At 43.3% G+C, this 17,288-nt stretch overlaps 1 protein-coding gene across 2 annotated transcripts in view; it reads right to left on the bottom strand.

Moving 5' to 3' along the window:
• Positions 1-17,288, bottom strand: part of LOC115468446 (N-acetylated-alpha-linked acidic dipeptidase 2-like) — a 128,065-nt gene that overhangs the window by 14,579 nt on the left and 96,198 nt on the right. For both annotated transcript variants that reach the window (XM_030200165.1, XM_030200164.1), the window contains 5 exons: positions 16,661-16,724; positions 11,127-11,194; positions 7,639-7,730; positions 2,138-2,228; positions 595-859 (listed from right to left, as the gene is read on the bottom strand). In XM_030200165.1, coding sequence (XP_030056025.1) covers positions 595-859; positions 2,138-2,228; positions 7,639-7,730; positions 11,127-11,194; positions 16,661-16,724 — 580 coding nt within the window. The remainder of the gene's footprint in view (positions 1-594; positions 860-2,137; positions 2,229-7,638; positions 7,731-11,126; positions 11,195-16,660; positions 16,725-17,288) is intronic.

The raw sequence follows: 17,288 nt of genomic DNA, 5'->3' as shown, positions 1-17,288 counted from the left end.
GGCCCAGTGCGCACTGAAGAGACGTACTCACATTACCGCAGGCCACTTTTTATCGTGGCTTTGTAAAAGAAAACCTTAATGTCACAGTACCTCCAAGAAGTGCGAGAAACAAGGATTACTGAAAGCAAAAAAACTTAACGAGATGCGTGAAACCTGAGCCCTCAAGAAGTAAGGCAAAAAATAAAAACAACAACAACCCAGGAACCAAACAGAGGACTGGAGAAGATAACAACATCGAAGCAGCAAGGGACACGCCCAGAGCTGTGGCAGAAATGCTCCTGCCTGATGGCTATGAACAATGGAAAAAAAAATCTAAAATTTAATGACACTGCAAAGAAACCTGATATTTCCAATTTTTTCTCGTCATTTTGTGTTAGAAATGATATGAAAGGATAACACAAATATGATTGACATTTCCTAGGTTCTTTCAAAGGAATGCACATCCCTACTATATATAAAGGAGTTATTGAAATTGGAAACTGTTAAGGTTATACACTGTTGTTTGATAAAAGCATTTGTCTTCATTTTTCCAAGTAAATTTCCATCAATGAACATAAGCATGACTAACTAGGCAGCTATGCAGCTGCTACTCACCAAAAGATACATCGTAAATCTTCAGCTGTGCTTCATGTTTCTTGGCCAAATTGTAGATGCTACTGGCATAATTTTTTAGGGCTTCTCCATAATCCTGACAATTGAATGGTATAATTGCGGAGTTGGCAAGTTCATAAACTAGTCCCCCTCTTACTTGAGCAACTGCATGCTGTTTCTTAAAAGAAGGATCATAAAAGCGTTCTACAAGCTCAAAGGTCTCATAAACTGTGTGATAAACTGGGTAGTTGCTGTACTTGTCCGTTTTCTGAGCAAGAAAGAAACAAATAAGCAAGTAAATATTTGAAATGAAATGAGTTAGTGAAACAGATTAAAAATCATATCAATTTCAGACAATTAAAAAAAAAATGTATCGATCTGTATATAGAAAGAGTTGTAAGAACTTAACAGAAAGAATGCCAGGTCAGACATTTTGTCTACTCAGCTCAGCATCCTTTCTCTGACACTGCCCAGTTTTGATCATTATGAAGTATCTGATGCAGTGGTGTAGCTACGTGGAGCCACGGGGGCCTGGGCCCTCCTAGATTTGGCCCTGGACCCCCCTGCCGATGACCCTCTCGACCCCCCCTCCCACCACCAACCCTCCCCCACTGTCGCCTACCTTTGCTGGCGGGGGACCCCAACCCCTGCAGGCCGAGGTCCTCTTCTTCCGGTGCAAGGCTTTGTTCTGTTTCTGTGAGTCTGACGTCAGACTCACAGAAACAGAACGAAGCCTTGCGCTGAAAGAAGAGGACCTCGGCCTGCGGGGTTAGGGTCCCCCGCCAGCAAAGGTAGGTGACGGAGGCGGCGGGGGAGGGTTGGTGGCGGGAGGGGGGGTTGAGAGGGTTGTCGGCGGGGGGGGGGGGGGGGTCAAAGTTGTTGGTGGTGGTGGTGGCAGCGGGAGGGGGTCGGCAATGGCGAGGTGTTCGGCGGCGCCGGGGGGGGGGGGGAGGCTAAAATGTGCCCCCTCAACTCAGGCTCTGGACCCCCTCCCACTGAAGTCTGGCTACGCCCCTGATCTCAAAGGATCCTATGGAAAGATTAATTCCCTGCTGCACATGCCCAGTAGTAAGAGGTGGCAATCCCAATATTTACTCAACTAATAATCGTCATCCAGAAAATTGTCCAAGCTGATTTTAAACCCATCCCTACTACTAGCCCCAATCAAAACTTTTGTCACCAAATCCAAATAAATAAATAAATAGTGTATTGATGGAAAAGCTAATTTCTTAAATTTGTTTTAAATCTGCTACCCGTGGGCACCAACTTTTCAAAATGATTTGGGGGGGAGGAGGGGAGTGCTAAACACAGCATAAATTATGCCTCCCTGGACACAATAAAAGAAATTTGCTTAATATTTTGTGTGCTTAGTACTCACTGCACCCACAAAGCTTGCATCTATGATGTATTTATTGGTTTTCCCCACTTTGTGCCTATAAGAAAAATGTGTGGCCATTCATGTACATTTCATCAGTCAGCTTTGTCAAAAGTCACAAGGCAGTGTACTGTCTGAAAGTCAAATAAAATGTATCCCTTAATGACCTACCGCATTTTTGGTATAGCGTGCTCTTCCAGATGCAATACCCAGTCGCTGGAAATAGGCTTCAAAATCACTGCCTGATCCCAACTTGTTTATTCTATATGTTGGAAAGAAGTTAATAAAAAAGAAATAGAGAAGAGAATAGAGAAGGATTATGAAAACACAGTAACCCCTGGACCTATGTTTGGTCCTTATTGATGCTTTTAGAGAGCAGAAAAGGCTACATCAGTATAAGAAACATTAGAAAACTTCTGACTGAGCTATTAGACTGCTTCGTGATTAAACTTGTATATTTTCACCTTATGGAAAGTCATGGGAGTTGGCCCACACTGTTATCTATTAAATCTATTAGAGTCCATTGGAATGAAATTGGAAAAAAGAAATCAGGAAAAAGACGTGTTTTGAGGTGTTTCTTGCCACGTTGAACTACAGAATTCAATTGTTGAAGCACATTGTGGTACTTGTCTGCGGGGCCGCAGAGAGGGGGGGGGGGGGGGCAAGGGTGACAAAATTCCCCGGGCTCGGGCCTCCAAGGGGGCCCGGAGCCGCAGTCCCATCCGCCCTCCGTCGTCGACCATCTGCCACCGGGCCAGGTCCCCTGCATTGAAATCACAGCACCTCTCACCTCCGTGTGAAAGCGCTGCAGGCAGCAGGGCAGCAGATCGCCTCCCTTCGGGCCTCTTTCCCTCCCTGTGTCCCGTCCTCATTTGACATAACGTCTGCGAGGGCGGGACACAAGGAGGGAAGGAGGGCCGAAGGGAGGCGATCTGCTGCCCTGCTGCCTGCAGCGCTTTAACACGGAGGTGAGAGGCGCTGTGATTTCAATGTAGGGGGCCCTGCCCGGTGGCAGACGGAGGGGGGCGGGTGGAGGGGGGGGGAACATGGAGGCGGTGGCCTCATAGGGGTGTGGCGGGGGCAGGGGCCCAATCTCGGTGGCCCTGCTTGTCTGGTCTATTGCAGTTTTGACAGTGCTTAGACATCACCTAATGACTGAAGCAGCAGGCTGAAAACTAGGGAAACCAAGGATCAAATTCTATTGTTATGCCTCGTGACCTCAACAGGGATGGACTGACAGTGATCAGGGCCCCCGGGCAGTATGGGTCATTGGGCCCACCCTGGCCACTGCCCCCCCCCCCCCACACACACACACTTCAACCCCCCTACCGCTGCAGCTGCCGTTCCCCCTCCGACACATTACAGTCCCCCATGCCTTAGTGGGCCCCTCCCCTACCTATTTTAGTTGTGTTGATTAATGACCCTAAATGCGTGTGACCACATGGTCTGTAAATGTCACTGACTGCCATTTATGTGTGTAAACTTGGTGCTATTCTATAAAATATGTGGCAAAATCACTTACCACCAGATTTATGTATGATCCTGAGATGAGCGCACAACATAATCGGTTAACGAGCTATTAAGCAATAATTGGATGCTAACAATCAATTACTGTCATTAATTAGCACCAATTAGAAGTTGCATATGCCTCTTCCCACGCATGAGACTATAACGCTGAGTGCCCAAATCCCACTGCACACAACCCAAAAGAGGGTGTGGCCATCAGAGGGGCATGGGTGGGTCGGAGTGTTCCAATAATTTGGGCGCAGTGCTATAGAATACTGGGATACATACCCAACTTGCTCGCCAGGATTTATACCAGAGTTCAGCTGGCACAATTCATCAGAATCCAAAGTTGGGCATGGGAATTGGCACTATTTATTAGTTACATTTGTATCCCACATTTTCCCACCTATTTACAGGCTCAATGTGGCTTACATCGTACCGTAGTGCGTTCGCCAGTTCAGGAATGAACAAATACAAGGTGTTATTGTGGTAGAATAAGGTTCATGTAAGGTAGGTATAATGGGGAACTTAGGGAGGAAGAGGGAAATTGGGTGTATCCATTCCGATCTTTGGTTTTGTTGTGTTGCAGGTACTCAGGCTTTTATGTTGGGTCGGTGGGATATGCCTTTCTGAACAGGTTTGTTTTTAGTTCTTTCCAGAAATGTAGGTGGTCGTACATTGTTTTTACTATTTTTGGCAGTGCGTTCCATAGTTGTGCGCTTAAATAGGAAAAGTTGGATGCATACGTTAATTTGTATTTGAGTCCTTTGCTGCTTGGGTAGTGAAGATTTAGGTATGTTCATGCTGATCTTGTTGCGTTTCTGGTTGGCAAGTCTATGAGGTCTGTCATGTATCCCGGGGCTTCGCCGGAAATAATTTTATGAACCAGGCTGCAGATTTTAAAAGCAATATGTTCTTTCATTGGGAGCCAGTGCAGTTTTTCTCGGAGGGGTTTGGTGCTTTCAAAGCGTGTTTTTCCAAATATAAGCCTAGCTGCTGTGTTTTGAGCGGTCTGAAGTTTCTTTATAATTTGTTCTTGGCAGCCCGCATAGATTCCATTGCAGTAGTCTACATGGTTCAGTACCATTGATTGTATCAAGCTGCGGAATATTTCCCTCAGGAAGAATGGTTTCACACATTTAAGTTTCCACATTGAGTGAAACATTTTCTTCATGGTAGATTTTGCTTGGTTCTCTAGTGAGAAGTTCCGGTCGATTATTACTCCGAGAATTTTCAGGCTGTCTGCGATAGGAAGGTTATAACCTGGGGTGTTTATGTTTGTGGGTTTGTATGTGTTGTATTTGGATGAGATGATGAGACAGTGTGTTTTTTCTGTGTGTTGAGTTTTAATTGGAATGTGTTTGCCCATGAGGCCATGATGTTCAGACTGAGCTTGATTTCATTGGTGATTTCTGACAGATCACGTTTGTAGGAGATATATATTGTGACGTCATCAGCATATATGAATGGGTTAAGGCCTTGAATGGATAAGGACTATGCACGATTCTATAAAGAACACTCGTCCCGGAGTGCCATTTACTAAATCCAGTCCCTAGTGCATAGGTGTTAGAGGTTGTAAACATGGGCACAGTATGGGCAGGTCACGGGAGTGTCTATGAGATATCCACGTAACCTATAGAAGTTTAAAGACTTTATTGCAGTACAACCACACTGTGCCCGATGCGGCTATATTTCACCTTCAAAGGCTGCATCATCAGGGGCAACGACTAGAGGGGGATGAACAAATGAACACTTCCCTCTTTGTTCTGGTGCAATGAAGTTGTTAAACCTTTACTCCAGTCCACATTCAGTGGACTGCTCTTTCTTCTGCTGATCTAAGCAGTGCAGATCCCTGCCTCCACTTTGATCCCGTAACTTACAGAATATTGTAAGTTACCCACACTTCAGGGCACACTTACACACCAACCTTTACATTTTCCATTAACTTGGCCTAATTGTTGGTGCCCACCTTTAGGCACACCAATGCCACCTTGCGCTGGTATTCTATATCGGTGTTTTGATGCCAAGGTACTGTTACAGATTTGACATTCAGCTTATGGCACTGGAATGCAAAAATCTTGACACCAATTTATAGAATTTCCACCTCCATATCCACCTCCAAAGTGCCCCACTCTGGATCAGCTGCCATTAATGCAAAAAAAAACAAAAAAGGAAAATCAGCTATTTTCGCCTTAGTGCATGGGAAAAACCCACATATTGGCATACTAAGGCCACTTTATATCGCGATTTAGAAAAATAACCCCTTAGCACCTTATGATATATTATTATTATTATTACATTTGTACTCCGCGCTTTCCCACTCGAAGCAGGTTCAATGCGGCTTACATAGTAATTGGGATTACAGAGTATTGATAGAGAAAATATAAGTTAAGTATAGCTGAATAACAAAAAAGATAGGTAGAGAAGGGCAAGGGAGAAGGGAGTAGGAGAGGTATAAGCAAGGGTAGGTGAGCGCTGGAGTAGGGGTAGAGGAGGCGGGAGGGGGATGGGATACGGGATAAGCAAAGGGAATTTTGGTGGGAGAAGTAGTCTAGGACATTGTCGCTGTTTCGTGGATATATGTTGGGTTATAGGGTTCATAGGATTAGTTTGGGTCATTATGATAGGCTTGCTTGAACAGATGGGTTTTTACTGATTTCCGGAAGGGTAGATAGTCACTGATTGATCGGATAGGTCTGGGGAGGGCATTCCAGAGTTGGCTGCCTAAGAAGGAGAAATTGGATCCATAATAGGTTTTGTATCTGAGTCCTTTGCAATTGGGGTAATGTAGGTTGAGGGAAGTTCGTGAAGATTCAGACATGTTTCTGGTGGGAAGGTCTATCAAATTAAACATATAGCCTGGAGATTCGCCGTGGATGTGATAAGAAACCAGACTTTTTGAAAAAATGGGGTTTAAGGATAGCTTTAATTTTCAATGTTTTTATTGATGGTAAAGTCATCGTAACAATCAGCATTCCCAATGTATTAAATGTTTGGGATAGTGTGATATAACCACAAATTCAAACAGCCTTCAAAAATTGTCTCTATTACCTGCGGCAGCTAAGAAATTTCTCTCCATATACTGAAAAGATGAGTCCGACCACAGTGGTCCATGCCACAATAACATCACAACTAGACTACTGTAATGCCCTGTACACTGGCCAAACCAAAAAGAGTTTGTATCAGCTGCAACTAATTCAGAATGCTGCAGAATGACTGATAGAAGGCTGCAGGTGGTGTGACCACATCAGACCCTTCTTGCAAAAGCTACACTGGCTATCATTACCTTACAGGGGCAACATTTAAAACTCTATGTTTGATTTTCAAGGTCTTCAGACAAAATGGGCCAGAGTACTTAAAGAATAAGTTAGCCCTTTACACATCTTTCAGACCTTTAAGGTCCTCTCAAGGATCATCAATCACTATCTGTACCCTCGTCAAAAGAAACTGTTTGATGTGATACCCACCAGCGAGCCTTCTCTGGAGTAGCCCCCATGCTCTGGAATTTACTCCCAGAGGGGCTCCGTGTAACTCAAGACTACCTCCACTTCTGGAAGCAGGTGAAAGACTGGCTCTTCTCCCAAGCCTTTAATACATAGGGTGACTGACTATACACTCATTCTGAACCTGGACTAGCTTGCTACACACACTAACTTAGAACAGTTCTTTATCGCTTGCTTAACTATACAACAAACTTGCCTTGATTTTAGCTAACCATCAAATTATCCCAACTGACTCTGTACCACGCATCTTGTTCCCATTATATATTTGCTCTTGGTCTCTCAGCTATATGGTAATCCGTACTGTAGAAAATCTTTAGCATCATATCTATATTAGTTAAATGTTATGCATGCTTATTAGGTGTATCATTAGTATTATGCTAGCATTGTATTATATCTCTGGTAAATGTTAAATGTGTATATTTTTATACTGTTTCATGGTAGTTCTATTATTAGGTTTCAATTTACTGTTTTTAAGTTTACCTCATTTTTTCTATTTATGTCTATTCTTGGTTACCTGCTGTACATCGCCTTGGGTTAATAAATCCCAATAAATAAATAAATATTGTAAAATGAGATAAAAATGTTAACTACTACTAATCACTTGCAGTATATGACTTATTCCATGACAGAAAGTACATATATGAAAGAAAGACTGATACATACCTAGGGAAGTTTTTGTTCTCTTTAGAAGGGTCTTTATCAAGCCAGCTATCATATAGGGATTTTCCCACATAGTCTTCATCTGGACTGGAGATCTGGAGGAAAGAAGCACGGTCTCCTTGACTGAAAATTATCTATCTATCTAAACACACACACAGTTACACAGTGGTGTGCTGGTAAATATTTAATAACAGGCCTCTCTCCCAAAAACAAACAAACAAAAAAACTACTCATAGACATGAACGTAAATGTATTATACATTCTATTGGTAGAAATGATAATCACTGGCAACAACCAATTTACAAATAATATTAAAACATATAATATTCTTTACTGTAAATTCCAAATGGCCAATTGATTTTTGCAAAATGTTTTGGTTGATATTTGCCTCACTCTTATACCCGTAGCCAACCTAATGCTATTCATCCCAATCTGCTAATTCTTTTCACAATAAAGTTATTGACATTAAATCTGACATATGATTTTTAAGAAGAATATTGCGTCCCTAGGAGAGCCTATGCCTATATCACATAAAACTAAAGCTACTATCTTTCTAGTCACCTGCTCTTTATGCATATATACCCCCCACAAAGTTTTCAAACAGCCATTTTCCACATGGAAAACACATATGTAAAATGCTTTGTAAAAATTACAAGTATAGGCTTCTACATCCTTGTATTATTATCCTCTATTTCATATATTATGGAGCCATTTTACTAAGCAGTGTAAGCGTCTATGTGCGCCCAACGCATGCCAAAATGGAGTTACCGCCCAGCTACTGCATTGCTCTTGTGGTAATTTCATTTTTGGCGTGTGTCCGATTTGCGCCAAGTGGCACTTGACACACGTAGGTTATTACCACCCGATTACCACGTGACCCTTTACTGCTAGGTCAATGGCTGGTGGTAAGGTCTGAGACCCAAAATAGATGCACGGCAATTCTCATTTTGCTGCACACCCATTTTCAGCAAAAAATTTTAAAAGGACTTTTTTTACAAGTGCACTGAAAAACGATTCTGCACACGCCCAAAACACGCGTTTACACTACCGCAGACCATTTTTCAGTGCGCCTTTGTAAAAGGGCCCCTAAGTTTATTAAAATTCTTAATATATCTTTACGGCTAAAAAAAGATCGCAATGAATTTCAAACTACACACTCCATGGACAAGCACACTAATTTAGCTGAAGAGATGATTACCTTTGCATCAGCAATATGTTAAAACAGAAGTTCAACTCTAAAATATCTAATGCACATGTTGGACCTTTTGGAAATCACTTTTGCTGAACATAATTATAGACAAGTGGTTTTCAACACTATCCTCCAGTCACACCTAGTTAGGTTTTCAGAATACCCACAATGACTAATCATGACATAAATGTGAATACAATGGAGGTAGTGCATTTAAAATTATCTCATGCATAGGATTTACCCGGACATGTCTTCTTTTTGAGGACATGTCTGGGCGACCAGGCAGGTTTTGCCAGTCCGCCCGCCCATTTGTCCAGATTTCTGGACGGGTGGGTGGGCGGCGGACCTATCCTAGCCTCCCCTTCCCTTACTTACTATCTACTGCCCTGGTGGTCTAGTGACCTCTTCGGGACAGGGAAGAGCCCCCTCTTTCCTGCCCGGAGCGCTGCCCTTACCCTGCATCCTGTTGTTGTGTGACGGTCTCGGGATTCAAAATGGCCACCGAGAGTTCAAGCGGCCTTGCGAGACTTCAACTCTCGGCAGCCATTTTGAATCCCGAGACCGTCACAGCAACAGGATGCAGGGCAAGGGCAGCGCTCAGGGCAGGAAAGGGGGGGCTCTTTCCTGCCCTGACGAGGTCACTAGACCACCAGGGCAGTATATAGTAAGGGGAGGGGAGGGGAATAGGTGACCCGGGGGAGGGGAGGTGACGGGGAGGGGAGGGAAATATGTGACCCGGGGGGAAGGGAACATGAGACAGGGGGCGGGATGAGAGCGAGAAAGGGTGGGGCGAAGATGCGAAAGGGTACATGGTGTAGGCAGGGCAGGGGGCATGACATGTGTCCTCTTTTTCAGAGGACAAAATATGGTAACCCTACTCATGCATATGCATTGTGGATATCCTGGAAACCTGTCTGACTGGGTGTGTTCCGAGAGCTAGGTTGAGAACCCCTACTATATGCTGAGTTAAGCACAATCTGTACGTAGGATTCAGGCAGCTCAGAGACGGGGATAATAAGCTGCAACTTGGTGTTGTATTGCCCCACATGAGGATAATTTTGGAAAGTGAACAATAACATTTATGTGCTAAATATGTATGTAAATGATTAGAATAAGACATAAATTCCACCTAAGTACTATTCTGCAAATAGGTGAACAACTTATATAAGTAGTATAAGTTACATACCCTTTTGTCAAAGCTAATTTGCATATTTTTGACAGGTGGCCATGCCCACTTCTGGTTGATCAATCAGAATTGTGGATCCGCCCTAGCTGCACCCATTCTCTGCTCATGCCCCACACCTTTGATGATATCACCAGATGTGATATCATAGCCCCACCCAAGTCCTACTCCTTTTGCATAATCCCACCCCAAATCCTACCCCTTTTTTGCATAGCCTTGACTCTTTCTGTGACATCACAGGAAGTGATGTCATAACTCCACCCAGGCCATGCCCCTTTTTCAAGATGACGGCAAGTAGTGGACACCCCTATGGGCACTACAGTACTCACCACCATCTTGGATGAGTCATGCGATGAGAAGTGATATCAGTTGTTGCATCAATCATCAGACACTGCCCCCTGCAGTCTTGGAGGAGCGTGCACAGTTTATTTTTCGCAACCCTTAAACTGTTTTTTTATTATTATTTATTTTTTAAATTACAGGGCATTTATTCAGTGCACATTTAGGAGGTCTTTTACTAAGGTGCACTAGCATTTTTAGCTCATGCTAAAAATCAGCTAGCACTAAACACTAGCACACCTTAGTAAAAGACTGATGTGATAAAAGCAGTTAGTGTAGAAGGGTTTAAAAATAAGGTTTGGACAAGTTCCTGGAGGAAAAGTCCATAAACCATTACTAAAGTGGACTTGGGAGAAAGCAGCATTGAATCTATCTGTGGCCTGGATTGGCTGGAGTTAGAAAAGGATATTGGGCTGGATGGACTCCTCCTCGTCGGACCCAGTATGGCAGTTCTCATGTTCTAAAGCTAGAACAGATCCCAGTGTTCATGTCTCACAATTAAGAGCAGCTAGTGTAAAATAGCTGCAATGAAGGTGATGTTTTTTCTTCTGCTTGGTCCAAGGTCTATATGAAATGACTCAAAAAGTGTATTTCTCTTATACATACTAAAACAGATACTGAGTCTCCCATAGCTTATTTGTTTTCCTCCCAAGTACAGAGTGCCTGAACACATTCTGACTTTCCAGAGTTCTTATCCCCTGCAGGCCTTTTATTATATGCATTGAGTGAGGTAACTAAGATTATCCACAGCTAAATATATTAAAATAATTGACATTATACCTCTTTTGTTAGATTATATACCAATCTATACAGCAGCGGTGTGCAATCAACTCTTAAAGTATAGTTACCTGTAAAACACAGAAAGATACTTGAATTAGCACACTTTTAAACTGTACCACCAAGACTCTCTCTCTCTCTCTCACTGCTTGTCATTCAATCACCAGCATGTCTGACTGTGACCTTGTTACAAGTCAATCATGAGGTATGCTGCAGAATTTATAGGAATCTGATAGGAGCTGATAATGCGCAGGGCCGCCGAGAGGGGGGAACGGGGGGGGGGGGGGGGGGGGGGGGGGGGGATAAAAGTCCCCGGGCCCGGGAACTACACTTCTCCTTTCTTCCTCAAAATGTACCACCTGTTCCTCTGATCCCATTCCCACCCACCTTCTTAATGCCATCTCTCCTGCTCTTATCCTTTTATCTGTCACATTCTCAACCTCTCACTTTCCACTGCGACTGTCCCTGCTGCCTTTAAACATGCTGTGGTCACACCTCTCCTTAAGAAGCCTTCACTTGACCCTACTTGTCCCTCGAATTACCGACGCATCTCCCTCCTTCCTTTTCTCTCCAAATTACTTGAGCGTGCTTGTTCACCGCTGCTGCCTTGATTTTCTCTCCTCACATGCTATTCTTGACCCACTACAATCTGGTTTTCGCCCTCTCCACTCAACCGAAACTGCGCTTACTAAAGTCTCCAATGACCTATTACTGGCTAAATCCAGAGGTCAATATTCCATCCTCATTCTTCTTGATCTTTCCGCTGCTTTTGACACTGTCGATCACAGCATACTTCTCGATACCCTGTCCTCACTTGGATTCCAGGGCTCTGTCCTTTCCTGGTTCTCTTCCTACCTCTCCCTCCGCACCTTTAGTGTTCACTCTGGTGGATCCTCTTCTACTTCTATCCCTGTGCCTGTCGGCGTACCTCAGGGTTCTGTTCTTGGTCCCCTCCTCTTTTCTATCTACACTCCTTCCCTTGGCTCATTAATCTCATCCCATGGCTTTTCCTACCATCTCTATGCTGATGACTCCCAAATCTACCTTTCTACTCCTGATATCTCACCTTGCATCCAAACCAAAGTTTCAGCGTGCTTGTCTGACATTGCTGTCTGGATGTCTCAACGCCACCTGAAATTAAATATGACCAAAACCGAGCTTCTCATTTTCCCCCCCCAAACCCACCTCCCCGCTCCCCCCGTTTTCTATTTCTGTTGATGGCTCTCTCATTCTCCCTGTCTCCTCAGCTCGAAACCTTGGGGTCATCTTTGACTCTTCTCTCTCCTTCTCTGCTCATATCCAGCAGATTGCCAAGACCTGTCGTTTCTTTCTTTACAACATCCGTAAAATCCGCCCCTTTCTTTCCAAGCACTCTACCAAAACCCTCATCCACACCCTTGTCACCTCTCGTTTAGCACTACTGCAATCTGCTTCTTGCTGGCCTCCCACTTAGTCACCTCTCCCCTCTCCAGTCGGTTCAAAACTCTGCTGCCCGTCTCATCTTCCACCAGGGTCGCTTTACTCATACTACCCCTCTCCTCAAGACCCTTCACTGGCTCCCTATCCGTTTTCGCATCCTGTTCAAACTTCTTCTACTAACCTATAAATGTATTCACTCTGCTGCTCCCCAGTATCTCTCCACACTCGTCCTTCCCTACACCCCTTCCCGTGCACTCCGCTCCATGGATAAATCCTTCTTATCTGTTCCCTTCTCCACTACTGCCAACTCCAGACTTCGCGCCTTCTGTCTCGCTGCACCCTATGACTGGAATAAACTTCCTGAGCCCCTACGTCTCGCCCCATCCTTGGCCAACTTTAAATCTAGACTGAAAGCCCACCTCTTTAACATTGCTTTTGACTCGTAACCACTTGTAACCACTCGCCTCCACCTACCCTCCTCTCTTCCTTCCCGTTCACATTAATTGATTTGATTTGCTTACTTTATTTATTTTTTGTCTATTAGATTGTAAGCTCTTTGAGCAGGGACTGTCTTTCTTCTATGTTTGTGCAGCGCTGCGTATGCCTTGTAGCGCTATAGAAATGCTAAATAGTAGTAGTAGTAGTAGTCTCCTGATGAAGTGATAAGGAAACACGGCCAAGTGTTGGGACCAAAGACAGTTTGGATATTCGTTTGTTGGAGCGTGTGAAAATATTATCCAGATGATGCCCGACATCAAGATTATTGAATAAAGTGGTGATATTTCTCAGCAGTTGGACACTTTACTGCTGGATGCAAAGAATTTGGAATACGTCAAGTTACACTTGAGGTTATAAGACTTTTGCAGTTTATACACACACGTGGTTTGGTGTGTATACTCATTGCAGCTGTGATTGGAACTTTCTTTAAGGGAAAGAGAAATTGTTGGACATCATTTGAGTTGATTTCAAAGAGTTGTGTTGGTTGGAATAAATATGTAAATGTATATTGTATAATGCATATGTGATTAAATAGGTTGGTAAAATAAATGTAAAAATTATATTAGTCATATGATATGGAGAATTAATGCTAATAGGACTAATTAGTGTAGATTTACCCCATAAGTTTGTATTAGCCATGACAACAAAAGGGAGGGGAATACCCCAAGCAAAATCAATTTTTCCCTAAATGATAGAGGAAACAAAATGAAAATTTTATGGCTTCTCATCCCTAATGTTAAACAATTAGGGCACTGTTTACTAAGGTGCATTAGTGTTTTTAGCGTGCCTACACTTAGCAAGCACGCTAACCATGTAGGCGCCTAAAGGGATATTGTAGGCTTGTACATGGTTAACGCGCCTATAACACTGCTTAGGAAACAGGGCCCTAAGTCTGAGATGCATTCTACCCATGAACTCAATCAAGTCGTTCCATAAAAATATTGGAAAAAGCTTCCTGAGCCCTTACGCCAAGCCTCCTCCTTACCCATCTTCAAATCCTTGCTCAAAGCCCACCTCTTCAATGTTGCTTTCGGCACCTAACCTTTTATACCTTTCAGGAAATCTAGACTGCCCCTATTTGACTGACTGTACATTTGTCCTTTAGATTGTAAGCTCCTTTGAGCAGGGACTGTCCTTCTATGTTGAAATTGTACAGCACTGCATAACCCTAGTAGAGCTTTAGAAATGTCAAGTAGTAGTAGTAGTAATCTAAGCACACATCAAACTAATTTAGCTGTTGACTCAAATCGGGTCTTTGAGTTCTTGTGGTCTGTTGGCACCGAGTTGCAGTATTCTGGTACCAGTCAGGCTACCCCATGGCCATCTACCCAGGATGGCAGAGAACCAATAAGAAAACAAACAAAATCAAATCTGGATAAAGAGTAATATCTAATTGTTCTCTATATCTGAATTTTCCGTTTAATCAATTTTTGAAAATATGGAAGTTCGCACAAACATATTATAAGAGATGCAATTAAGCTGTTTCTGTGCAAGGAACGAAATGTATTCAGCACTATTAGCAAATTTTCTGTTGATATATCGGGGTCCTTTTACAAACGCTAAAAAGTGGCCTGCAGTACTTTTAGCAGGTGATTTTTCCAGCACACTCAGGCCAGCTTTTAGTGCGTCTGCCAAAAAGCTGAATTTCTGTTTACGGCAATAATGGCCAGGTGCTAAGTCCAAAATGAGCACCTGGCCACTTACTGCGTGAGCCCTTACCGCCTCCTATTAACTTGGAAGGGCTCACGCGCTAACCTCATGGTAATCGGGCAGCACATGGCAATGTGGCTGTTCTGCCGATTACTGCCAGTAACGTGCACCTGGTAGAAAATTATTTTCTAACTAGTAAAAAAGCCCCGTTTCTGATGCAAATGAAACGGGGGCTAGCAATGTTTTCTTCTGTGTGCATGTGGGAGTGTGTGTGTCCCTGCCCTCTGGCCTCTCTCCCCTCCCCCCTCTGAGTCCTTCACTGTTACAGAGCCAGCGATTTGATTTCGTGCTCTGCTGTTTTCCTTCACTGACTGTGCTACAGAGAGGGCGGGGCAGACACTCATAGGGAAACCGGATATCTCGCCCCCTTCACACTTCCGGCTGGAGGCTTCATAGAACGTTGGTGTTGCCTTTTATATAGAGAGATGCGGGAAATTGCACGTGCCAACTTCGAAACTACCGCCGGGCTCCTGCGCTGCCCCAGCGGTAGGGCCGATTTAGCGCATGTTATCCATGCAGTAGCCCTATTGCACCTTTGTAAAAGGGCCCCTTAACGATGAGCATTTTTCTTCTACATAATTCTGATTATTTTATGTAGTTGAATGAAGATCTTTCTATCAAGAACATTACAAAAAAAGTACTATCAAACTCTTAATCCATGATAGTCACATAAGGGTCCTTTTAATAGGGTGCACTGAAAAATGGCCTGGGGTAATGTAGACACGTGTTTTGGGTGCACGCAGAATTATTTTTTTAGCGCACCTGCAAAAGAAATGCCTTTTTTGCCGAAAATGGACATGCAGCCAAATGAAAATTGCTGCGCGTCCATTTTGGGTCTGAGACCTTACCGCAAGCCATTGACCTAGTGGTAAGGTCTCACGTGGTAACCGGGCGCTAATGGTCAAATTCCACTTGACACGCGTAGCAGCTGAGCGTCAGAACGTGCATAGCGGATGTGCGCCAAAATTGAAATTACCGTAAGGGTCACAATTTGCACACGTTGGGCACGTGTAGCGCCTATGCGGCTAGTAAAAGTGCCCCATAGACAGTGTTAGTTTTCATAGGAAAACTAAACATAGCTGTGTGATAACCTTTTTAGGGGTCGTGGCTGAGGGTAGTGTTTCAATGTTACTTTTAAAACTGAGGCTAATTTTCATTAAATAAAGTTCAAAAGGGATCCCAAAAGTACACCAAACACGTTATTTTCTATGGAATCCAATAGATCTTCAATAAATAACTTGTTTCAAAACCACAGAATCTTCAATATGATACTTTCACTTTCACATAATTTTGGTGACCTCAGCAGTGCTCATTGCTCAAGAAATGCATGTAGCAATGTAATTAGCACCAACCTCTTCATCGGTTCAGCCGATTATTACATTTTTTGCAAGAGGTTTAGTCCCGGATAATAATAGCAGAGCTGGAGCTAAGGGAGACTTAAGGGGAATGTCCTTGAGACAGCTCGCACCTGAACGAAACATGCATGTCGGACAACAGAGCCCCTGGGTCTAATATGAAAAGATAAGTAAAATAATTAGCAAAATATATATAAAAATTTCCAAAAATTTTATAATTGGGTGAACCGATGAAGAGGTTGGTGCTAATTACATTGCTACTTGCATATCTTGAGCAATGAGCACCGCTGAGGTCACCAAAATTATGTTAAAGTGAAAGTATCATATCGAAGATTCTGTGGTTTTGAAACAAGTTATTTATTGAAGATCTATTGGATTCCATAGAAAATAACTTTTAAAACTGAAACAGAGTTTCAGAAATGTTGATGGAATAAATTATAAGCGAGTACACTTTAGTAAAAGCTTATATTATTATTAACCACGTATGCTTTACAAAGGTAAGTGGCTCTGAACTGCCTGGACAAAATGACTGTTGTGATTTTCAGGGCAACTTACCCTCTATGGAAGAATCAGCATTGATGTAAGCCACGCCCCGTTCATGCAGCACTTTGGAATTCTCCTACAGTAGGAAGACAAGATAAAGACATAGTAACATAGTAAATGACAGCAGAAAAAGACCTGCATGGTCCATCCAGTCTGCCCAACAAGACAAACTCATATGTGCTACTTTTTGTGTATACCCTACTTTGATTTGTACCGGTCCTCTTCAGGGCACAGACCGTATAAGTCTGCCCAGCACTATCCTCGCCTCCCACCACCGGCTGGCTCTGCCACCCAATCTCGGCTAAGCTCCTTAGGATCCATTCCTTCTGAATAGGATTCCTTTATGTTTATCCCACGCGATATGGAAATTCACTTTGCAGAATCACATTATAAATCTAGCAAAGTAACATCACTCTAGGTGAAATTAAGTGGGTGAGTACTGCAGTTTTACCTAATAAAAGGGTCCTTTTACTAAGGTGCACTGAAAAATGGCCTGCAATAGTGCAGACGTGTGTTTTGGGTGCACATAGAATCACTTTTTAGCGCACCTGTTAAAAAATGCCTTTTAAAAATTTCATGCGGCAAAATCAAAATTGCTGTGCGTCCATTTTGGGTCTGATACCTTACCATCAGCCATTGA

The sequence above is a fragment of the Microcaecilia unicolor genome, chromosome 4 (assembly GCF_901765095.1).
Source record: "Microcaecilia unicolor chromosome 4, aMicUni1.1, whole genome shotgun sequence".
In the NCBI taxonomy this organism is placed as follows: domain Eukaryota; kingdom Metazoa; phylum Chordata; class Amphibia; order Gymnophiona; family Siphonopidae; genus Microcaecilia; species Microcaecilia unicolor.
Note: the sequence above shows the minus strand (reverse complement) of the source record. Positions and strands in the feature narration are given on the sequence as shown.